At 46.3% G+C, this 21,213-nt stretch overlaps 1 protein-coding gene across 10 annotated transcripts in view; it reads left to right on the top strand.

The window, feature by feature from the left end:
• Window positions 1-21,213, top strand: part of CRACR2B (calcium release activated channel regulator 2B) — a 46,216-nt gene that overhangs the window by 3,627 nt on the left and 21,376 nt on the right. For 2 of the 10 annotated variants that reach the window (XR_010721876.1, XM_066187767.1), the window contains exons 1-5: window positions 938-1,051; window positions 15,107-15,165; window positions 15,702-15,957; window positions 17,372-17,483; window positions 20,030-20,213. Coding sequence is in view for 9 of the 10 variants with exons in the window: in XM_066187767.1 (XP_066043864.1) it covers window positions 1,031-1,051; window positions 15,107-15,165; window positions 15,702-15,957; window positions 17,372-17,483; window positions 20,030-20,213 (632 nt within the window). In the remaining variant the exon portion in view is untranslated. Of the gene's footprint in view, window positions 1-937; window positions 1,052-2,993; window positions 3,106-4,048; window positions 4,101-6,413; window positions 6,433-9,527; window positions 9,564-13,136; window positions 13,286-15,106; window positions 15,166-15,701; window positions 15,958-17,371; window positions 17,484-20,029; window positions 20,214-21,213 lie in introns of those variants that run through there. The other 8 variants (XM_066187773.1, XM_066187771.1, XM_066187770.1 and 5 more) reach the window with 7 other exon arrangements.

Here is a 21,213-nt window from a genome sequence, read left to right as displayed (position 1 = left end):
ATTGTAGCTGTGCAATAAAGGTAACATATCTGCCTGTTTATTGCTTCCAACTTCAAGCTCTTCCAATGAATAACAGGCAGGATATCTGCAGACCTTTGGAGGAGTAGCTGTGTGGTGGTAAAAATAAAATTGCAGGATGTCTAAATATGTCATTTAGGCTATGGGAAGCAAACCTTTTGGGAAAATTTCAGCTACATTTGGATATAACTAGGTGAGTCAAGCCTCTGGAAAAGGAGACAGCAAGCTTGCAGGCTAGCTGCAAACCCTTGGCTGGGCATGGTGGGAGCTGGGCAGAGGTTCAAGTGCAGGGAGGCAGATCTAACACATCCTACAGGAACTTGATGGCCCTCACTGTTACAGTAGCTGAATTCCTCTGCATTTCTGTCAGCATAACATCTGTGAGTAAGAATAATGCTTTCATCTGCCTTGTTTTCTCTTCTTCTTCCCTCTGGAAAATGAAGAGGAGGAAACCAAGCTCATCTCCAGCTGAGAATTGAAGTGGTAGGTGACCTATAGCATGACAGATGTCGAGGTCTTATCTCCAGACATGACTTCTGCCTCCCTGTAAAATACTGCTTTGTCTCCTGGCAAGGAATAGTGGGGCTGTATTGTGCCTAGGGAAAGTGAGCTGAGTGCCTGTGCCAGTACCTGAGCTGAAGGTGGGCTGAGAGGAGGATATATTGCTGAGCCTTATTCTCCCCACAGCCCTCATTTGTGGACTAAGTGCCCATTTTTTGTGGGGTGGGACAGGCAGGCCAGCAGAGCCATCCTGCCCTGGAGTGAATTGCTGCAGGCTGAAGCTCCTGGCTCCTGCCCAGCTCCCCTCCTTGGCAGGTGCTGAGCTACTGAGCTTTGCCCAAGAAGAAAGACAAGCGTCATCATTGCTTAGATAAGATAAAGCATGACCAAAACCTTGTTACCTTTGGCAGGTGTGGCTAGATGCTGACTGGAATTTGTGTAGCTCAGAGGAATAGCCAGGCTCTTCAGCTGCTGGGAGGGTGGCAAAGCCTCTTTAAAACGTGGAGACTTGATGCGGAGCCCAACAGAGAAGGTGAGTGCAAGGGCCTGAAGGGTGTGAGTGCAGAAACAGCCAGCCAGTAAGCCTGTGGACAGAAGGCCGTCTGCTGTGTGTCCCTGTGCCTGTGTCCTGTGCAGACTCTGGTGTGGATGTTGCTCCATGGCAGCTCCATCAGCCTGGTGCCCTGAGCAGGGCTGTGTGGGTGACCTGGTGTCTGGCAGGGCTGAGAACCTCTTCAGCAGCAGTGCCTCTCTCTTCTTTGGTTTTTGAAGTTCTGGCATATCTGTTGTCCTGAACTGTGTCCTTCTGTCTGAGATCATGGGAACTAGGAAAAAAAAAATCAGATTTATTGGAGGGAGAAAGGACGTGTGGGCACCCCTACAAATGTCCATGTTTCTTCTGTTGCACACTTTGCTCCTGTGCTTGAGAGGTGCCTTCCTTCTTCCTTATCCTCTTTGCCTCTTTAAGGAGTTTGCAAGATGCCTCATCTACCTTTCCTTTCTCCCAAACATGTAGCCAGAGGGGTAATCCTCTGCTCCAGGAGAGGTGCTTAAACCCCTTTGATTTAATGGATTTCCTATGGCACAAAAAGTCTTTCGCTTCCTATGCAAATCGGGTTGCTCAGTCGAAGCCGCTAAATGCAAATGGGCCACTTGTAGCTGTTCCCTCTCGAAGAGTGGTGTGGGCTTTATGCAAAGCATGGAGGTGAGCCCTCAGGAGCTGGGAGAGCAGGGCAATACATGGATTTGTGCCGGGGAAAGGTCAGCGTGGCTGTAGTTCACCCGTTCCCAGACTTGCCAGGTGGGATACCCGGCAGGATATTTCAAGCTGTCAGCATCAAATAAATGAGTGTTCATAGGAATGGATTAACACCTGCTAGTTATGGGTGTGGGGGGCTTGGTTGGTTGTTTTGTCTCCCCTCTCTCCTCACCAAGTCCCTGCTGCATCCCAGTGCAGAATCTGTGCCGACTGTGATGTGGTGACTCAGGCCACTCTGATGCCTGGATCCCTTTCCTCTATTCAGGTTGGACAAATAATGTTCAGTCTGTAATCACGCTTGAGAGCTCTTGCTATGCCCTAGATATGGGGAGCTGGAGTGATGCTTAGATTGGCTTAATCCAATTCACTCTGAAAATCCACTCTGAACAATAAATGTTGCATGTGGGGGGGTGGTATTCAAGTGTCTTTACTAAATCAAAAACCTTCTAAGCATTGCTAGATGAAGCCTTTTTCTTTTCAGTGTGTACCACTAAATACACAGGATGTGCAGGACGGTTGAATTAGCATTACTATGGGAACAATAACTTTCTGTATTTCCTGAGCTTTATCCAGGTAACACTAAGGATCGTTAATGTGCCTCCAAAGTGTGGGGTTTTGGATTGGTGGGTTTTTTTTTTGTGTGTGTGTTTTATAAGCTTTTTTTGTTGTGGTCAGTACTAAGAGAACCTTTATAAGGAACCCCAGGAGGAGATCAGAGACAGGACAGGGTGCAAGGTGCAGGAAAGCAGTTTGTTCCCTTTTTTGTGCTGTTCTAGCAGCATCACAGCCAAGACCATGGGTCAGTGTCAAGCAAGACTTCTGCAGCAATGGTGAACAAAATGGTGAGTAAACTCTCCTGCTTGGAGGCAGATACCTCACTTGGTATGGGTTCGTTTGGTTTTATTGGTTTTTTTGCCACAGCTGCACTGTTAGAGCCTGCCCCAGGGGATTTGGGGTCTTGCAGCTGAGGCAGAGGTGAGCCTGTGAGGAATGGAAAGGTGATCATGCCCTCTGCTAGCACAGACACCTCTCTGATGGCTCAGGGGAGTTCTCTGCCCCTGATGAATCTCTATTAGAGACAATTGTGATTGTTTGTAGTAGGCTTCACGTCCATTTTTTAGTCTGGGTTTTGAAATAACCATCTTAAAATAATTGGGAAGGACCCATCTTTACCTTTGCCTTCTGCAGGTCCCATTTGCTTGTTGCTGGGAGAATGGGGCTGTTTGTAGCTCCTCTCTTTGCAGGTTGATGAGGTCTCTGCTGTTCAGATACCAGCTGGAGTCTTCTCAGTGGGAATTGGTGGAAGACGGGGTTTTCCTCTGTAGAGGGTAGGCTTGCCTGTTCATGATTTGTATGGCAAAAGGGGCAGTTGGGGTAGGGGTGTGAAAAGGGCACAAAACCTAACCAGGCGATGAAGAGCCAACCTGCCAGGGTCTCAGCACTCTCTTCTTTCTCTTTCCTTTGTCACCTTTCCTGAGAAGACCTCAGGCTTAACTAGTAGGACCTGACACAGCTGAGAGTATCTTTGTGCTGCCTGGAGACACTGGAGCTGCCACTGAGCAACAAATCCCCATCTCCAGCTGTCGGCAGGCAGGGATGGCTTTGCCTCCTTTTGGGGATGCTGTGGGGTGGAGTGGTGCTCTGGTCGGTGGCAGGATAGAGGCTGGCATTTCTGGCTGCTTTAGTGGCACAGTCCTGGGATGTGCACCCCACCCCGGTGTGTGTTTTACGATGCTTTGGAGATACGCTCCTTGCCCCGTCATTTTATGCTTTGCTTCTCTCTTTTCCCGAGCTCTCTGTGCTTCTCTTTGTGAAAAGGCTTGCCAGCCTTGTAAAACTGGAGTTAAACTTGAGGCAGGATTCACAGGGGTAAACTTGAGGCAGGATTTCCAGCCCTTGCCTGGTGGAAATTGGTTGGGGGTAGGGCAGCAAGCTAAGTACAAGCACAGCTAGAGTTTCTCAGGGAAGGGAAGTTCGGTGTGAGATGAGGGATCATCTGCTCCTTACCCCTTCTTCCCCTCGCACCTAGGGCAGCTCAGAAACAAGCCCTTCTCCCTCGCAGCTCTGCGGAAGGCAGGATTATAAGGAATTTACCTTGGAAGCTCAAGGGCAGGTTTTCCCGTGCTGCCTTCTGAACTGAGGGCTACTAGGCTGTGTTGGAAAGGGGCTGAGATGCGTAGGGAGCAGTGCAGACCACACCTCCTGGCTTGGACCGGCTCTGATCCTCTGTTTACAGTGGCGGTGTTCCTTCCCCGCTAGCTTTTCGCTGTGGAATATACTGCTTCTTCCAGGGAAAGGGAGCAACACTGTCCTGCTGCTCCAGGTATGTGGGGACACCTGCAGAGAGACAAAATGGGCTGGAGGGGAGGGAAGAACGTCTCTCGTTTGGGTAAAGGGTTATTTTAGCAGGAAGTCTGAAAGAGTTTCAGAGTTGCTGTGTCTCAGCAAAGTTTCTCCCTAGGAATTTTCTGTTCCGACTTCCTGCTTTTGCTATAAAGCAGCAGAGTGGAGCTCACTGTGTGCAGTGGCATTGTATATCACTGCAAAAACCAGTTGTTATTCCTGTGACAGAGGAAGGAAAATTTATTGGTTAGTTTTCAAGAGCTGAGGGTACTTAGGTAATTAATGCTTCAGTTTGAATCACTCTTTGCAAATGTTGAATTGAAGAAACTTGCTCTCAGTTCTGAACTGATTCTACAAGATGCTCCACTGATTCTAGTGACTTACTGATTTGGGAAACTGCTGATTTGGAGTAATAGCTGAATATTAGAATGTGTGAGAGTCTTGGGTTATGTAACCAAAAAAAATTGTATTTTGTTAGATTTTTTTTTTTTTTTAAGAAATTGATGTCTTGAGCTGGTCTGATTTAAAAACTGAAGTTTTTCCGCTGCAAGGCTTTCTGAAGACAACCAGGAATTTTTTTCTTTAAAAGCATTTGACAGGAAATTTCCCACTATCTCTCCTAAACATAACTATTCCCCTATTCCCCTCCACCCTTTTTTGTAATCCCACGTCATTGCTCCTGCTGTGGGCTTCTGACTCAGCGACAGCTGTTGTCAAAGGAAGGAATATCCCCCCAACCCTGCAGTGATTTTACTTTTCCTTGAACAGTTGTCCATGCTGAACAAAAGCACCTCTCAAACGGCATCTCCTTCCAACTTTGCTTCAAATGCTGTTGCCTCCTTGCACTAAGCTGTGTATGCCAGGAACAGGTGCCTTTCACAGGTGCCAGTGTTATCCTGCTTTGTGGAGGGGAAGCTCAAAGCTTGTGGCTGCTCAAAACATTCTCTGGTTTTCTGTCTTGTAGAGGTCTGTGGGATGCGGGAGTGGTGGTATTTGGATTCAAGACTTTACCTGTGCTCCCCTCAATGGTCTGACAGCCAAGAGGTGTCTCTGCTCAGGGCATGGACTTCACCCTTTTCCAGTGCATAGGTTACTCTGGTATTTCAGGAAAGATGTTCTGCACAGCATAGCCAACACCTGAGCTCACAGGAAGGAGTGGATTTTTACCTTTATACTCACTCTTGGCAGGTAGATTAAGAGGTGAGAGGTAACCAAGTGTCACACACCTGTGCACAGGGCAATTTTCCTCTCTGGGAGGCGGCGAATGGGTTAACCATCTTCTTGGAAATCGACTTGGCTCTGTTTGTTGTTTTAACAACATTTGCAGAAAGGTCAAACTGTCCATGCATCCCTCCTGGGCAAAACCAATACAGCATCAGCCAGAGAGATACTTTTACAGGGAGCTGTGGTGCCTAGAAGTCCTATCCATACTCATTCCTAGTCGTTAATGTTTGTGAACCTTTTTGGTTTTTTTAAGTGCGTCTTGCAGGTTCAGAACAGTAAGGTAAAGCTTTTCCCGCTGGTCCCATTTTGCTAATATGTAGCCTGGAAAATATTATGGGGGTGAGACAGTGGTGTCCTGTTCTCAAAATATTGGAGGAGAACTTCTTGGGATGAGGAAGATAAGCTTGAATTTTTTGCCTTCCCCCAGCAGTTGTATCCAGCCCTCTGGGTAAGGAGGTTTCAGGTGCTGCAGAGAACTTGCTGGCTCAGCTGGAGAAGAAATCACTGTTTACCACATGTATTCAGTAAACAATGTGAATGTTTTACCAAAAAGAAGTTTTTCCTTTGAAAGGGGAAAGGACTGGGCAGTCTGATGTTGTGGTTTGATATTTTATCTGTGCCTGTGTATGCTGGGGGAGCAGTCTGAGGACAACATAAGGCTGTGAATTTTTGTTTGTGTGAGGCTGATTTCGAGCCAAAGGATCTTGATCAACAAAGGTGAGGCTCTTGTGCACTTCTGTGAGCTCACAGCTGTGGTACTCCAGGTGAGATGGCATTGTCACAGGATTTTTAGCCTTTGTACAAAGAGGGCACTGAAGTGGCTGAGGAAAACCTGCTGCTGGCTAGGAGGGACTTGTGTTCAAGTCATGGGGGGCTGTTGGGAAATTTAATGAAGAAGTGGCAAAACTGGTTGGGAATCACCTGGAGGAAGCCATGAACACTTTTCTTGTTCAGCATCCTGAGGCTGGGTGGCAGAAACTTCATCCTCCATGAAGCAACACCAGATGTTTCTCTCTCTTACAACAGAAGTGAAAACTACTCAAAAGAATCCTAGAGAGGGTGACTGACTTAAACAGCGACTCTGCTGGGTGAGTGTGCATACGTAATAGCAGCCCAGGAGGGATCCTGCTGAGGCCAGACAAGATATGAAGCTGTCATGGAGAGATTCAGCTGCTTGTTGGAAAGGAAAATCTTTGTTCTGGTATGACATAGGCGGCTAGAATCTGGGGACTCAAAGGAAGAACCAAGTGAATTTCAGTAGCCATGATGGCTGGGACAGTTGTGGGGAGAAGCCTGGCCTTTGGCTGTTGGAGTACCAAGTCCAGTTCATTAGACTTTTGCTGGTGAAAATGCAGCAAATGCTCTGGTCCTTTTGGTCAAAGATTCCATGTACTTTGAGAGGGGGTTCTGCAGATGAGAGAGCAGCCTCTGTTCATGCTGAGGAACAGCCAGGCTGACCAGCCCTGTGTCTCCTACAGCAGCTAATGGCAGATACCCTCATCTTCCCAGCATAATAATGGGATGGTATTCTCCTAGGACATTCTTTTTGCTGTTTGTGAAAGAAAATTTACACCAAAACAGCTTTTTTTGGTAATAGTCCTTCAAGGACACACTCAGAGCAGAACAAAACAGCCACGTCTGCAGCTCATGAATGCCTGTGACATTCTCAGCATCTCATGCCAGTGAGATGACACACTTGAAAGGTTTGTAGAGAAGTGCTTCCTCCCGTTTGATGTGCAAATGCCATCACCAGCTTAATCTGAGTCTCCTGGATTCTTTTCTTAAAGGAGGCGGTGGCTGAGGACAGTTCTTCACCATCTCTGCCATTCGGAAATTGGTTACACAGGCAGCTTCACAACCCCCAAATTTTAGCATTCTGAGCTTTGTCTGTCCTTTAGAATCTTTTATCCATTTATTAAACAAAAGGCTGTTTCTGCATAATTTTGCCTTTGACATACTTCAAGAACACTGATGAAATGTGTCTGGCCCTCCCCCAGCAGAGGACTGAGGTGTGCCTGCTTTCAGCCCGAATTTTTGTCTACAGGACACCAAGTGTGGTCGCATTCCTGAGGGCTGGGGAAGAGCCTCATGTCCCCGGTGCCTCTGCTGCTTGCAGGGTGTGAGAGGAGTCTCCTCAGCAGCCTTTCTCCTGACGTGTCCCTGCTGAGCTGCAGCACCTGAGGTCTTTTTTAGCTTGATGACACCTTAGCTGTTCAGTAAAGGGTGGCATGAGCCCAGCAGAAGGGTGCTGAATCCTGGCTGTTGTCTCTGGTATAACCTGCTCTGCATGCAAGTGCTCCCTTCTCTAGAGGGGCAGGGAAGGCAGGAGGGAGTTGCCACTCAGGTTCCACTAAACGAGCTGAGGATCTGCCCTGGATTTATGTCATTTCCCGAAGAGCTTTAAATGCCAGATTAGATTTGGATCTTGTCTTCCTTATGGGATATTCCTACCTGCCTCAGCAACCCCTGGAAAAGAGGAGTAGAAGAGAGCAGGGATCTCCTTAGCCTGGGCTCTCAGTGCTCAGTTTTTACTTTGAATCAAAATGATCCAGCGTATCTGATGACAAGCACCAAGTCCTCTGTCTTCTGTCCTCTTTTTCCCACATCTGGGTGGCAAATAACGTTTCTTTGCCTCCTGCCTACCTGCCTGCTCTGTAGGTATTCCCCTGCAGAGCACACATTCTGTTGTCAATATACACAGTGTTAGGCATGATCTAATTTCTGATTGCTGAACTCCAAGCAGCATCTACCTCCAGCTTCACAGCACTGTCAGTGGTGTTCAGCTGATGCTGCAGTATATAAGATCAATCCTTATGTGATGTAATGCTCTGTTCTGTCTCTTTAAGGAAAAGTTTCAGGAAACCTGTAAGCCTGTATGAAGTAAAGGAATTCATGAAAATGACTTGTTTTTAAACTAGCTGTTGTTATTTGTCATGTCTTATTACAGGCATGCTCTTTATTTTCTGAGAAATCAGCTGTGTGCTAGTTACACTGAGAGATCCAAGACCATTAGCTGTTTATGGAAAAAATGTGGTTTGGATTTTGTCTTTAATTGCTGAGAATTAACTTTTGGCCCAAATATTATTAGAGGAAAATCTGATGCTTTCTCTCTCTCCATTCCCGAAGCAAAACAACCCAACAAAGCCAAAAGCCCAATTAGTAGGAGAGGTTCCAGTGCAAACACTCTCCCTCACTGTTTGCTGTGCCAATGCTGTGCCAGTGTGTGAGAGCTGCAAAATGCCACTAGCTGGCAATGCCAAAGCTGGGGAGCAGCACGAGGGTGCGATGGAGGAATTGTGACAATTTCTGGGGTGAAGGATGTTGTTTTGAGATGCTGTAGATACCGATCTGTGTTGCAGACTTCTTATGTTGATAGTTGTTGGCACAGTCGGTGGTTTCTGTTGTGCTGTTGAATCGGGAAGCATGGGTGAGTGCAGATTTAACAAGTTTATTTGTTCACCTCTTGAAATGGAAAAAGAGAACCATTACCACTCTCAGGTTGCTTGGTGATGAGAACATAGAGTCTGAATCAAACAACTTTCCCCATGGCGAGATTTTTTTAAGCAAAGATCAAGAAGTTGATAATGGCAAATTCCTCTTTGATGAGCTTTGCTGAGAGAAATTGTGAACTGCAGCAGAGCCTCTTTTTAAATTGCTCTTCAGAATGATGAAGGCTCTTGAACCTGTCAGTGTTTCTGGGATATACCTCAGTATCCACTGGCATATCCCATGATGAAGTCATCCAAGATAGGACGCACGGGTTAGCTCAGGGCTATCAGGCTGGGCTAATCCCCTGCTGAATAAACAACACAAAGGTTCCTGGATTTGTTCCTGTTTCCTTAAAGGGATACAGTCAAATGCAGGCAATTAAAAGAGAGAGAGTAAAGTGTAGCTCGAGATATGAACACCTAATTTCAGGCTTTCTGCCCAGGGTGTGTATGGGTTTCTCAGGTTTTTTTAAAGAAAAAACTTGCACAAAACAATTGATGTTTTTCTCATATTTCAGTGTATTCCTTTTCCTGCCATTCCCTTTGGGAAGGGAGAACCCAACAACCACCCAAACAAATTCCAAACAAAGGAAACAAATTTGCTAGAGAAGGGAAAGAGCAAAATTGATTTTGAACAAAGTGCACTAGAGAAATAACTGCTTTCTTTTTGCCCTTCTCCCAGCCTTTTCAGACTGAGCCTTGGCAGAGCCTTTAAAAATAATTTTCATCAAGTGAGTACCCAGTTCCTTCGAGCAGCTTTTGGAAATTCAGCATCTGTGGAAGCTGGTTTGTCACAGGGGTCAGTCAGTGTCTTTCCCTGGCAAGTTCTCTGCTCTGCCTTCACCTGGTCAGTTTTGTATGGCTGCGATTTTTGTGAATGCATATGTGTTTTTTGTCTGCACCTAGGATAATAGCTGTAAATACCTATATTTGATCACTGAGTCTCACATTACTATAAAATCTGGGATGTGTAGATGTGATTGTGACCTACAACAAGCAATTTTTATAGCAGTTGCTAGCTTTCAAAACCTTGGGAGCAGAAGGTAGGAAGAACAAACAGAACAAGTGGCATATGTTTGATATAAAATGGTCTAGGGACTTGTGAAGTTTTTATTGCCCTTTCCTTGTAAAACTTACCTGTTGCTCACCTGCTCCCGAGTGATGCTTCCATTCCACGACCAAGCAACAAATGCTTTGTACCTACTGCATCTTGACCTGCTTTTGTTGTGCATTTGTAATGTGCTGGAGCAACAGCCTTCTGCTGCAGTGACCCCTTACCCAGCCCTTCATCTCCTCTTCGTGTAATATCTTCTCATGTATGGGATCAAACCTGTCTCATCCAGCATATGCAGCAGGAGTGTGATCACTGTGTGCCTAAACACCCGGTGAATTCCTTCCTTTGAAGCTGTGAGACTGATTTTTCTGCATCAGGAGTAGAAAGGAAAGGGTGTGTGTTCTTCTGATTTGTTTAAATAAATGGCTTAAATATTTAGCTTTAGTATGGGGGTGGTTTTGTTGTTTCTAATAATATTGTCTTAGGCGGAGATACAGGAGGATGTCTTTTGGGAAGCCTCCCAGCAAGTATCTGAGCTCTTTAGTTTGAGGTACACCTATAACATTCTTCTTTAATATTCCCTTCAACCACTGAGTCACCAAAAACTCAGTGGCAGAGAAAAGCTTTCCCTTATAGGTTCCCTCTACAGGACCTTTTAGGTTCCCTCTAGAGGACCCAAACACTGGCCTTGTTTTGTAATCCTGGGTAAGCCACTCAGCCAGTTGTGCTTAGTTTTTCCCTCCCTCATTAACTGTTGATTCATTGTCTTGCACTGGGGAGGACTGCTAGGAATGCAGCATATTCAATGCATGCACAATGCCCTGCAGTGACTGGGGTCATCTAAGGACCAGCTGTGGAAATTTGGCTGCACTCCTCACTTTCCTTTCCTCCTTGTCATTGGACTGTGGAAAAAACAAAACAACAAAAAACCCCAACACCCCAAAGTTGTCATGTGCACATGGTGGTCAGGGTCACCTAGATAAGGGCTTGGCTGTTGAAAGCATTTTATCTGTGACTTTCCTGTACCTTTTTAACACTGCTTATGGCTACAAGAGGAAAAGCTTTTTGAGGCAATGAATTGGAAGTGATGACCTTGTAGTGCTACCTTCAAAATAGTACCTCCCTTTTCCAGGAAAAGCAGCTTGTGTCTGTTCTTTCTGTTTGTTGAAATTTGCAGTTTCTGTGTTCAAGTTCTTCACTCTTCAGCTTTGAGACTTTGAAACTATTTGGATACTTGAGTTTCACGTGTAATTATCATTCTCCAGATATTGAGTCCTAAAGTGCCAGTTGTCACAAGCATCAGGAACCAAACTGGAGGAGCTGACAGTCCATAGGCATAGACAGGTGACGTGACTTATCCACAGCTATACGGCCAGCTGAGTCAGGATTAAAATTCAAGTCTTGTGATTTTCCTAAAGAATGCCAAGCCTGTGGGAGCCAGCTGACTTTCTGCCACAGCTTTGCAGAGGACAAACCTCACTTTATGCCTTAGGTAGCTGAAATAGTCATGTAAGACTGGTCGGAGTTTCCTCAGTGTAGGAATACAAGAGCTGGTGCTAACTGTCTTTATGGCAGGCAATTTCCTGTTCTGTGCTGTGTCTGAGAAGACCAGTGCTTGCTTTCTGGCCTTGGGAAAGTTGTCTTGCAGGAGCAGGTGAATTTTTGCTTTCTAAGCCCCAGCACATACTATGGCAGGAGCTACCTGGTGTAATCCATAGCTCTGTATCAGGTTTTTCAGGTGTTGGACGCTGCCCAAACCTGGACTGTGCAGTATCAGAGCTGACCTTGGGCACAGACAGCCAAACCCGTGGGGTGGGGGAAGACAGGGCTGAAGAAAAACATTACACACCAGGGCGATTTGAGTCTGTGGTATTGGAGCCCTCTAGATCCGTGGCACTTCCATCCTCTCATTAGATCTCCCAGGCCCTGGGAAAGGAGTTTTTGGTCTCCAACACAGTTCTCAGAGGTGAAGGTGGCTGAGAACTCGTTTGAACTGAAGCTGGGACTCCATCTCTTGTGAAGTTGATGCTAATCAAACCGTCTACCCTGAATAGAGTCCCATGAAGCTTTGTCAGCACCCACTGGCTGCAGCAGGCACCCCGTTTCTATCAGCATGTTCATGGGAACAGCAAAGGTCTTCATACAGTTTGAAAGGGAGGCTGGACAAGTGACTTAGAAGATAAGGAAGGAACCACGTGGCTCAGGAATTGCCCCAGGCTGACAGTGGCTATTAGTTGGCAGGTGTCTTCAGGAAAGTCTTCTCTTTGCTTGCCCTGCTGTAACTCTTCCTTCACTAGCCATTCACAGCCACTGTTGAGGGCAGGATTCTGGGCTAGACAAACCCTGCTGTGACTCACTGCACACTTTATGATGGAAATCAACAGCTCAAGGAGCGGAGGTTGTCCTGACCCCAGGTTGGGTGTGGAAATTGATTCTTACTGGTGCTGACCTTTTCCTGCCAGAAGGGACATGGAAAAACTGATCCTGACAAGAAGTTTTGGTAACAACCACTGGCTTTGTCACTGGAGGTGGCTTCCCTTCATCTCTCTGGCAGAGCCTGTCAGGTTTGCCTGACCAAAAGCATTAGGTGCCTGTACATACCTTCTCTGCCTTTGCCCCTTGTGTTAGGAAAGCATGGTTCTTCCCAAGCTGATCTTTCTGCACTTGAACCAGCTCTGCTTGCCTCACTTTTAGATACCAGTCCACAGTTCTGGTACTCCAAAGATCTCTTTCAAAGTGGTCCTTCCGTGATGTTGTGCATCGTGCTGATGAAGATGCTCCCCCGGTCCTTTTCAGTGATGATCTGTAACTGGGGAAGGTGTGACAGCACTTGTTTAGATTGAGATCTGCTTTGTGCCCCACCTGCCCCACACAGTGCCCTTACAAACAGGGACAGAGAGGAAGAATTTCTCAGCCACTGGCTTCTGGGAGAGAAGTCCATCAGAGCAGCAATCTGTTTTGCTTCCTTGGGCTCTCTTTTATTTGCTGCTTTGTTCCTCTATAAGTGCTGTCTCACCATTGAAAAAGCCACATCTGGCTTGAAGCCACTTGAAGCAGCTTGGACAAGAGACTTCCTGCTCTGAACACTGAATTAATGGACTTGGTCTTTTACACAAGTAAAATCCTTTCAGACTTTTGTCCATGTCAGGCTCCCAGCTCTTCTAGTTAAGAGGCTTTTAACTCAGCCAGTGTTTGGGAGCTACAGTGCAGCTGGGCTTTTGATAAAATGAGGAAATACTAGAGGTAGGGATGTAATGGGTTGGATTTCAGCTTCAAAAAAAATGTCTCTGAGAGAGAACAGAACATCCTCCTTGCACCACCTTTTGTTTGCTGCAGCAAAGCTGGGGAGACGTCAACTACGTGGGCTGCTCTAGAACTGATGAAGCTGGTAATAAGAAAGTAAGATCATCTTTACTTCTGGGGTCCTCAGTGTCTCTTAGGCAGCTAGAGGGATGCTTTAGAAAACATTGCGTACTTGTGCCTTTTCTTATTCTGGCTATTTTCTGCAATCCTGTAATGGTTCTTGCTTTGAAATCCCTTTTGCTTTCCACCCCTGCTGCTGTCTGGAACAGGGTGCTGCTTGTACTGAGGCTGGATCTTTGCAAAAGGAGCGGTTCTGGAAAAAACCTTCAGGAAGGTGGCCTGTAGAAGCCAGTAATTATTATTCTTCAATGTGCTGTTATTCTTCACCATAATCACCTGTAAAATCTAGGAAGCATAGGATATCTGGGTCTCTTTTGTTTTTCTTTCAAGGCCAGATTTGCCACTTTTACTAAAGTATGAAAAGTAAGCTGGTGTTCTATCTGACTTCTTTACTACTTAAACTCACAGACTTGCCATCGGAAGCAAACTGACTGTCCAGCTAATGCATAGCATCTAACCTTAGTCTCCAAATTTTCCTGTGTTGGCTCCACAACACAAAAAATGCTTGGTAGGAGGGTTTGTTTGAGAAAGAGCAAGAGAGAAAAACATGGTCTGCCTTCTTGTTTTTTATGCTTTCTTCCTTTCTTTCTTCTGCTGTACTCCCCAAAGCTTGGGTCCAGCTCTGTCCTTTGCTTGCCAGGGATGTTTACTTGACTAGAAACATGTAATAGTACGTGTTTATAGCTAGTCTTCTGCAGAGTTTAGTGTCACTTGAGCAGATATTTGTTGGAAACAGAGGTGCCCTGGAAAAGCACCGATTTGAAAGGGGGAACGAAGCGTTCTGCTTGTTCTGTGAAGCAGAACCACCTGCTGGCTCATGGACCAGCAGTAATAAACAGTCAAGGAGCGTGGGGCATAAATTGCCTTCTCCTTTTGTCATAATTGCCTTCTTCTTTTGTGTCAGCCTCGTATCATTCTCCCATGTGACATTCTTCCTGGCCATCGAGTTCTTTATCCTCCCATTGTACCAAGAGTGCAAACAGAATTAGTTTGTTTGTTATCGTGGCATCTCTACGTGGCTTTTAATTTCTTGGAGGTTAAAAAAACCCAAGCAACCCAACCCTCAAGCTTTCTTTGTCCAGCACTGTTTAAATCTGCTCTCAGCCTGCTTGCACAGCTCACTTCTGCCCTGCAATGCAGAAAACAGGTCTGCAGAAGGAGAAATCTAAAGTAATCAGTGCAACAAGGCTTCAAAAATGTGATGGCATTGCAGAAGAGAAGCTGTCTGGAGAAGGTTTCTGATTCCATGAGATCAGTAAGTCAGAAGGTGGCTTGGTGTAGGGATGCATTGTAGGCATTTTTACAGTCACAGTGCTAAGCTTAAATGGGTGCTCCCATTCCTTTTTGCTTTAGGTACTTTTAAGTGATGGGAAATATTTTTTTTGGCCTCTGAAATGTCTCCATAGTTTTGTAGTTTCCTTCCTATAAAGGTGAATGTTTCAGATTAAAATTCGGTTTGGCAGCTCATGAGTTCTCAAAACAGAGGCTTGAAGGCAACGGGTCAGGAGTGCCCAGCTTATTAAATTTTTCCCAGTGTAGGAATTGTCTGACCTTTCTTTGTACTATAACAGCATTTAAAATAAAAAAAAAAAAAAAAAAAAAATTAAAAAAAAAAAAAAAAAAAAAAAAGATGGAGCTACTGTTTGGAAAGTGTTCGCAAGAAAATGTCAGAGGTGGAAGGCCAGACAGAGGACCTGGCTGGGAGAGGGCTGGGAGTGACTATTCGCCTTCTCTTTCTTCTGTCACTTGCACAGATCATCCTCCTATCTGCTCTCATCCTGCTCTGGGTTTTTGCAGTTTTCATGCAGGTTTGGTGCTCAAAGGCGTGGTGCAGAAAAGCAACAAGAGAAAGAAAAGTACGTGTTACTGCCGGGGGAACCAAGACCAGAGAGGAGCAGCTCACAGTGCTTGAGCCCTGTCCTAGCTGATGTGGGACTATCACTGTGCTCCCATGCCGATTTACCTGTGTGCTTTAATATTCCATTCCCACCCTCTTGTCTCGGCTGAAATCTTCCCTTGGCACCTGGCTTTCACCAGCAAAGAACTGGGACTGCACTGTGGGTGTGAGGCAGAGGAGGAGGGATGGCAACAGAGCTCCCCTGCTGGGTGCAGGGCAGAGGGTTACAGATGTGGGGAAGGCTTAGCTACACCCATGGTGTGTGCAGGGTGGACCTACATGTGGTGTGTCTCTGACACAACTCCTTTTCCCCCATCTGCTCAGTTCATATAACCGTGGAATATTTGGGGTTGGAGGGGATTTCAAAGGTTATTTTTTCCAGATCTGAATGATGACTGTAGCACCTTCAACCATTGAGGCATTTAACTATATCATGTGTGGGTTGGAAGTGAAGGGTCATGTTTGACTGGGTTTTCTCTGTTTCCTGCCCCACAGCTCTTCTGTTTGGCCCTGCCCTGGGGAAGAAGACTTTGAGAAGATGGAGAACCAGAGTGGAGTGCTCTTGGGATACGTCCACTGGGAAGGAAAAGAGGAAGGGGGTGAGGAGGATGGCGTGGCTCCTCGTGTTTCCCCTCCCAGCCAAATGAGCAGACTGGAAGATGTGCAGGTGGAGATGCTTGAGAAGGCAAGGGAGCTCTTCCAGCTGTGTGACAAGGATGAGAAGGGTTTTATCACCAAGGTGGACATGCAGGTGAGGGGAAAAAAAATTCTTCCTCTGTCCTGGGAGGATCTGTAAAGTCATGGGTGGCAAAAGAGGGAACAATGTGGCATGCCTTCACTCTTGGCAAGTGTGGGTGTGCATGTGGCTTCTGTCTTATTCAGATTTCTAAGAACCAGACTCTGGCACAGACAGCTGCTAGGAGCTAAAACTCCCAGGAGGGCCTTGCACCACCAGGGAATTCCTGAGACAAGTGGGACTGTAATTCAAAATCTTTAAGGAATGTATAAAATAAAAAAAAAAAGTCATAACTGTTCTTAGAAACATCAAGCATGCATCTGATGGGAAATCTGGAGGGGAAAAAAAAGTCTTTGTTTTAATTAAAAAAAAAAAAAGCCAAGCCTCCCAAAAACCCTACATAACGAACAATCCATCAACCTCTCAAAAAGTTGAGACAACAAAGTTAAACAATCATAGTTAAAGCCTAATCCAAAAGCTCACCTTAGACCTGAATTATAACTTTGCTCTACAATTATGTGTTTTGCTGCTTTCTGTTAAAAAAGTACTTGTTAACAGAGTCCCTGTAGTTCTTAGTGAGTTTTGTTTTAAAGGTTTATCAGGAAAGTTACATGTGGACTGTTTTTCTCCTGCCCTATCTCTCCCCACATCTATAAATAATATTTGACAGGTTTATGACGCTTTAAATATTGACTCACTTTGCTTTGGGTTGTGTGATGCCTAATTTTTATGGTTACATTAATAAATTTTTATTAAGTGTTTATATAAAGCTGCATGTTTAATGGATGGTTACGAAGTTTTAGCCTACACCCCTTTGTTAACTTGTTTCTTTGGGTGCCCCTCCACGCTAGGTGCTCTGCATGTGTACTATGAAGGGGAATTGTTTTGTTCCTTCATGCTGTGGGAGTAGTTATATAGACCCAGCAGGCAGAAGGTGACAGAGGAAAGCTAACTCGCTGTCATGGACTGAACATTTGCTTTAGGATCTGCAAGAGCTTGGAACTGAATCCGGATATCCACAAGTCTGACCTCCCTCCCTGGCCAAAGACATGGAGCTGGTACCTGGTGTGCCCAGAGCTCTCCTGGGAGCAGCAGTGGTCACAGGAGGCTGGCAGGAATGGGGGGAGGCAGGTAGTGAGCTAGAAACAGTGGTTCTGTAGTGGGCTAAGAAGCGGGTTGAGCTTTCTCTGAACAAAATAACCTGAAATTCCCTCTCTGAAGTCCTGGTTGAATCATGCAGTAATGGAAAAAGTCAACATATCAGTGACTCCAGACAGGTGTTTGTGTCATAGCTCAGCTCCACTGGCAGACTGGCAGGATGCCGTGCTGAAAGGGCACATTGCTGTGGGCCAGAGCTGAGGATGGCAGCGACAGTCACAAGGAAGGCTTGAGCTGTGCCTCAAGTTTGTTCCCTCTTTTGTCTTTGCAGCGGCTCCAGAGTGAACTCCCCCTAACCCCTGAGCAGCTGGAGACTGTTTTTGACAGCTTGGAGCAGAATAATAAAGGATACCTGACGCCTGTGGAGTTCAGCATGGGTCTAGGTAAGGACTGCACAGAGGCAGAGGAAGGAGAAAGCTCACCTGTGACAGGATGTTTTTTGTTGGTAAAGAAGAAAGTGCAGTGGTTTTGCTGAAGTTGCACAAGCTATGCAGGACAATGCCCCAAGTTCATGTGGACATCACTGGAGAAGATGGATATGTATTCCCCCCTCAAGGCTTTCTGCTGCCTTCTCCCACAACTGTTCCCTGCCTACCTGGTAGAGTCAGCCACAGAACATCTGCTGGAGGGGGGTGCATGATGCAAACTCTGGCTGGCTATCTGGTCAGTCGTTCATCTGCATGGAAATATGCCTCTTGGCAAATGTCCCCAGCTGCTAGCAGTGCTGTTCAAGGGCATTAGTAGGAGTCCTGTTAGTAGGCTAGAACGCTGGCTAATAGGCCTTTGTTGCCTTCTTACTGTTGTCTTTTCCAAGAACTAGGAGAATGCTAATCCTTGACCAGAGTCCTCACCCAGCAGCACAGGTGCTCCTCTGTCTTGTCAGCTCTCAGAAAATCTGCACTTGTCAGCACCTTCATTGGACATGCAGGAGTGTTAAGTGGATCAGGTCAAACCAAGTTGAACACAGGTGGTCTAGGGTTTTCAGAAGTGATGAAAGAGGCTTCTGAATTTTGCTGCCCTGATTGCTCAGATTGTGTTTGCTCTTGGCTTTCTCACAACCTGGGAGGGAGGGTCTTTTCATGTTGCAATTTGAATGGTCAGAAACAACCACTGTAAGAGAAGTTGCAAAGATTTCCCCTAAATAAACCCAGTACACACTGTGTCTTGGGCCAGCCTGTTCAGGGACTGTTTTATCCCACTGAGTGTCTGCTGACTACACCTGGTCCTGCCCTGTGCCTCTGTTGTTGGCTGGTTCCACTGCTTTTGGCAGAAACAAGAGTCCTGTCAGGAGTGGGGGCTTTCCAGTCCAGCACTGTGTTGCAGGTGAATGTCCACCATTTGGCACCCTGGCACCCACAGTGCCCTCTGTGTTATGACTTGATTTTTCCCAAATCTCATTGTAGGAGGCATTTGTCCCACGGGCACAGCCTCAGGCGGGCATCATGAGGGTATCTGCCTCAGTGCCATTGCTGGGAGAGGTAGGCAAGTTTTCTCTTTGTGTCAGATACCACGCTGTGCTCCATGACACTTGCTCCAGTCTAGGCAAAACACTTAATTTCTGCATTTCTTTTCTTTATGGTTATTTTTTGTGTCTGGCATCACTGAAATCCTTCTTAGACTTTGCCCCTAGAGTTTGGCCTGGCTGTCTTTCTCGTGGAGTGTGCAGGGGCAAATCAAGGGAAAGCAGTTCAAGCCGCAATCAAGTCTGCTTCTTGAGAGGGCTCCTTGCTCCTTCTAGGATATCAAAACAATCTTCAGATCATTCTCTACCTCAATTTTCCCATCTCCATCTCAATTTTCCCATCTCTAAAAGAGAGATAATGAGACATAATGACTCTTTCTCAAAAGCAGACATCAAAAGTGCCTGATCTAAACCATTCTCCTTAATTAACTGTCTAATCATCAGGTTTTAACTAAGTAGGGCCTGGATCTCCACATTGCAAGTTTTTTTACAGCACATTTTAAGAGTGGGAGAGAAGCAGCTAAATTCTGGACTTACGGAGGTAAGAAGAGGTAAAGTTGAGTCCTTTGAAGTATAATAACAATGAGTATTTTTTGCCTTAGAATAGCTTCATGTTCTCATCTGTGCTCTGTGAACACACTTGACTCCTGGTCTTGTAGCTGGGATGTCATTTCTGCCTTTTGAACGAAGCAGATGTGTTTTGGAAAGGAAGAGTAGCTGCTCCTGAAGGCCTGACCTCTGTATATAGATGAGGGGCTGTGTTTTGGACAGGATTGCTTGATTTGTTTCTTTGAGAAGGATTTGTTCCCAGCACCAGTCAGTATTTGTCACATGCCTTGCATAGCAGGAGGTTCTCGTGGCATTAGTGTCTCAGCAGGAAACACAATCCAGAAAGCTGGAAGCCATCTGTACGTGGGACGGGGCAGGAGGAGGTGCCTAGAGGGCGAGTTCGTTCTGTTCCGCACAGTCCTAGCAAGAGGCAGTCCTTGTTGCGCGGCGCTTGACTCACAGCAGAGGTAGCACATGAGGAGGGAGGGGTAAGGAGCCCCTCCTCTCCGTTTTTAAGCTGAGGAGCCGCAGCATGGTGCTATTCGGGGCGGAGAGTCCCGGAGAGAGCTGCGGGGTCGGTGTCGGCCGGGGCCGGAGCGCCGCTCTGTGGGAGCGCAGGGACTCCTGCCGGGCGCTTCCCGTGCTGGAGCCCGGAGCCCTGGGTGGCGGCTCGGCGGCACACAGCTAGCTGAGAGCACAGCCCTGGGAGCCACTGTCGGTCCCAGCGCTGCGGAACGGATCCTGACATCACTCAGGACGTCAGAACAGAGGCTCTTCACCGACCAGGAGCTGTGTCCTACACCAACAGCATGCACGAGGCTTCCCGTGGAGCTCTGCCAGGCTGCCATGTAAATAACAGCTCGTTCAGTGACACCCAATTTGACTTTATTTATTCTTCTTCTCTTCACCTTCCACCAGGAAAGTTAATAGGGATTGAATTGTGCCAAGGTGCTGGGAGAATGCATCACTCCAGACACGAGGAGACCTTTGAGTCAGGCTGGTCAGATGACTTGGACCCTGCAGATGATGATGATGATGATGATGAAGAGAAGCGATTCTGTTCCATGATGGAGCAGCTTGGAGCAGCCCAATTGTTTGAAGAGTAAGTAGGGGAATCACATGGCATTGCTTCTGCCCTGTTTTGATCTTGCAGTACCAAAACTTCAAAGAAAAGACCAAAGAGGTGAACTGAGCTGCTTGTTCTCTGAAGCTCTGCATGGGCTCTCCGGACTGCTGCCTTGGGTTTTCATATGCTTGGTAGCAAATGCAGTGTGGTCTGGGTTTTCTCATCAGGTACCAATTACTTTTAGCTCAGTGCTTTTCACAGTTTCCCAAATTCGAGTTCTTTACACAGCTGTAAAATGGAACAGCTGGTAGCATACAAGTCCAGCACAGGCAGCAAATGGAAAGAAGCAAGTGAGAGTTAGATGAGGTAAGGAAGATGAGTGTGCTCTCTGTTCCAAAATGTTATGTTACTGTTCACATATTTTTAGACAATCAGTTCTAAGAGTCTCTGTGAAGGATCTGTGTTCAAGGAGCTGCCTGGGACTGTGCTGATCTTGAGGAGTGTGAAAGGCTAAACTGGGCAAAGGGGTGCTCCTGTGAGCCTTGAAGCTTGGTATTAATGCCCTTGCATGTAGCCCAAGTAGAGTCTGCTGGTCCCAGTGTCATCCAGCCTTTTTTTAGGCTTTCCAACATGAGGCATTATGCATACCTGGTTCTCACTGATGCACATCTGCAGGGCCTTGGCTGCCCACCTGCATCTGTGGCTGTCCTTTTCAGGCTTTGTGCTCCAACTGTGCTGCCATTTTGCAAGGAGCAGTCCAGGGTAGGGAAGGAGGTGGACAGGATTGAAGACAGAAGCTGAGAGAGGTGGAGTTTGCTGCTTTCAGAGACACATCTGTCACAAAACAGACTTTTTTTTTTTTTCCTTTATTGTCATTGTGATGCAAAGCACCTGCATGTTTTAGTGATAAACAACTTCTGTCTGGAAAAAATTCTGGAAAGCTGTTGCCCTTCAAACAACAGGATGACACTGTGAAAGGCCATATTACTGTTCTGGGAAAACATCCTCTACTGTTTATAACTCTGCTTTGAGAAGT

The sequence above is a fragment of the Chamaea fasciata genome, unplaced genomic scaffold, assembly GCF_029207755.1.
Source record: "Chamaea fasciata isolate MVZ Bird 193981 ecotype frontalis unplaced genomic scaffold, bChaFas1.0.hap1 SCAF_7, whole genome shotgun sequence".
Taxonomy (NCBI): domain Eukaryota; kingdom Metazoa; phylum Chordata; class Aves; order Passeriformes; family Sylviidae; genus Chamaea; species Chamaea fasciata.
Note: the sequence above shows the minus strand (reverse complement) of the source record. Positions and strands in the feature narration are given on the sequence as shown.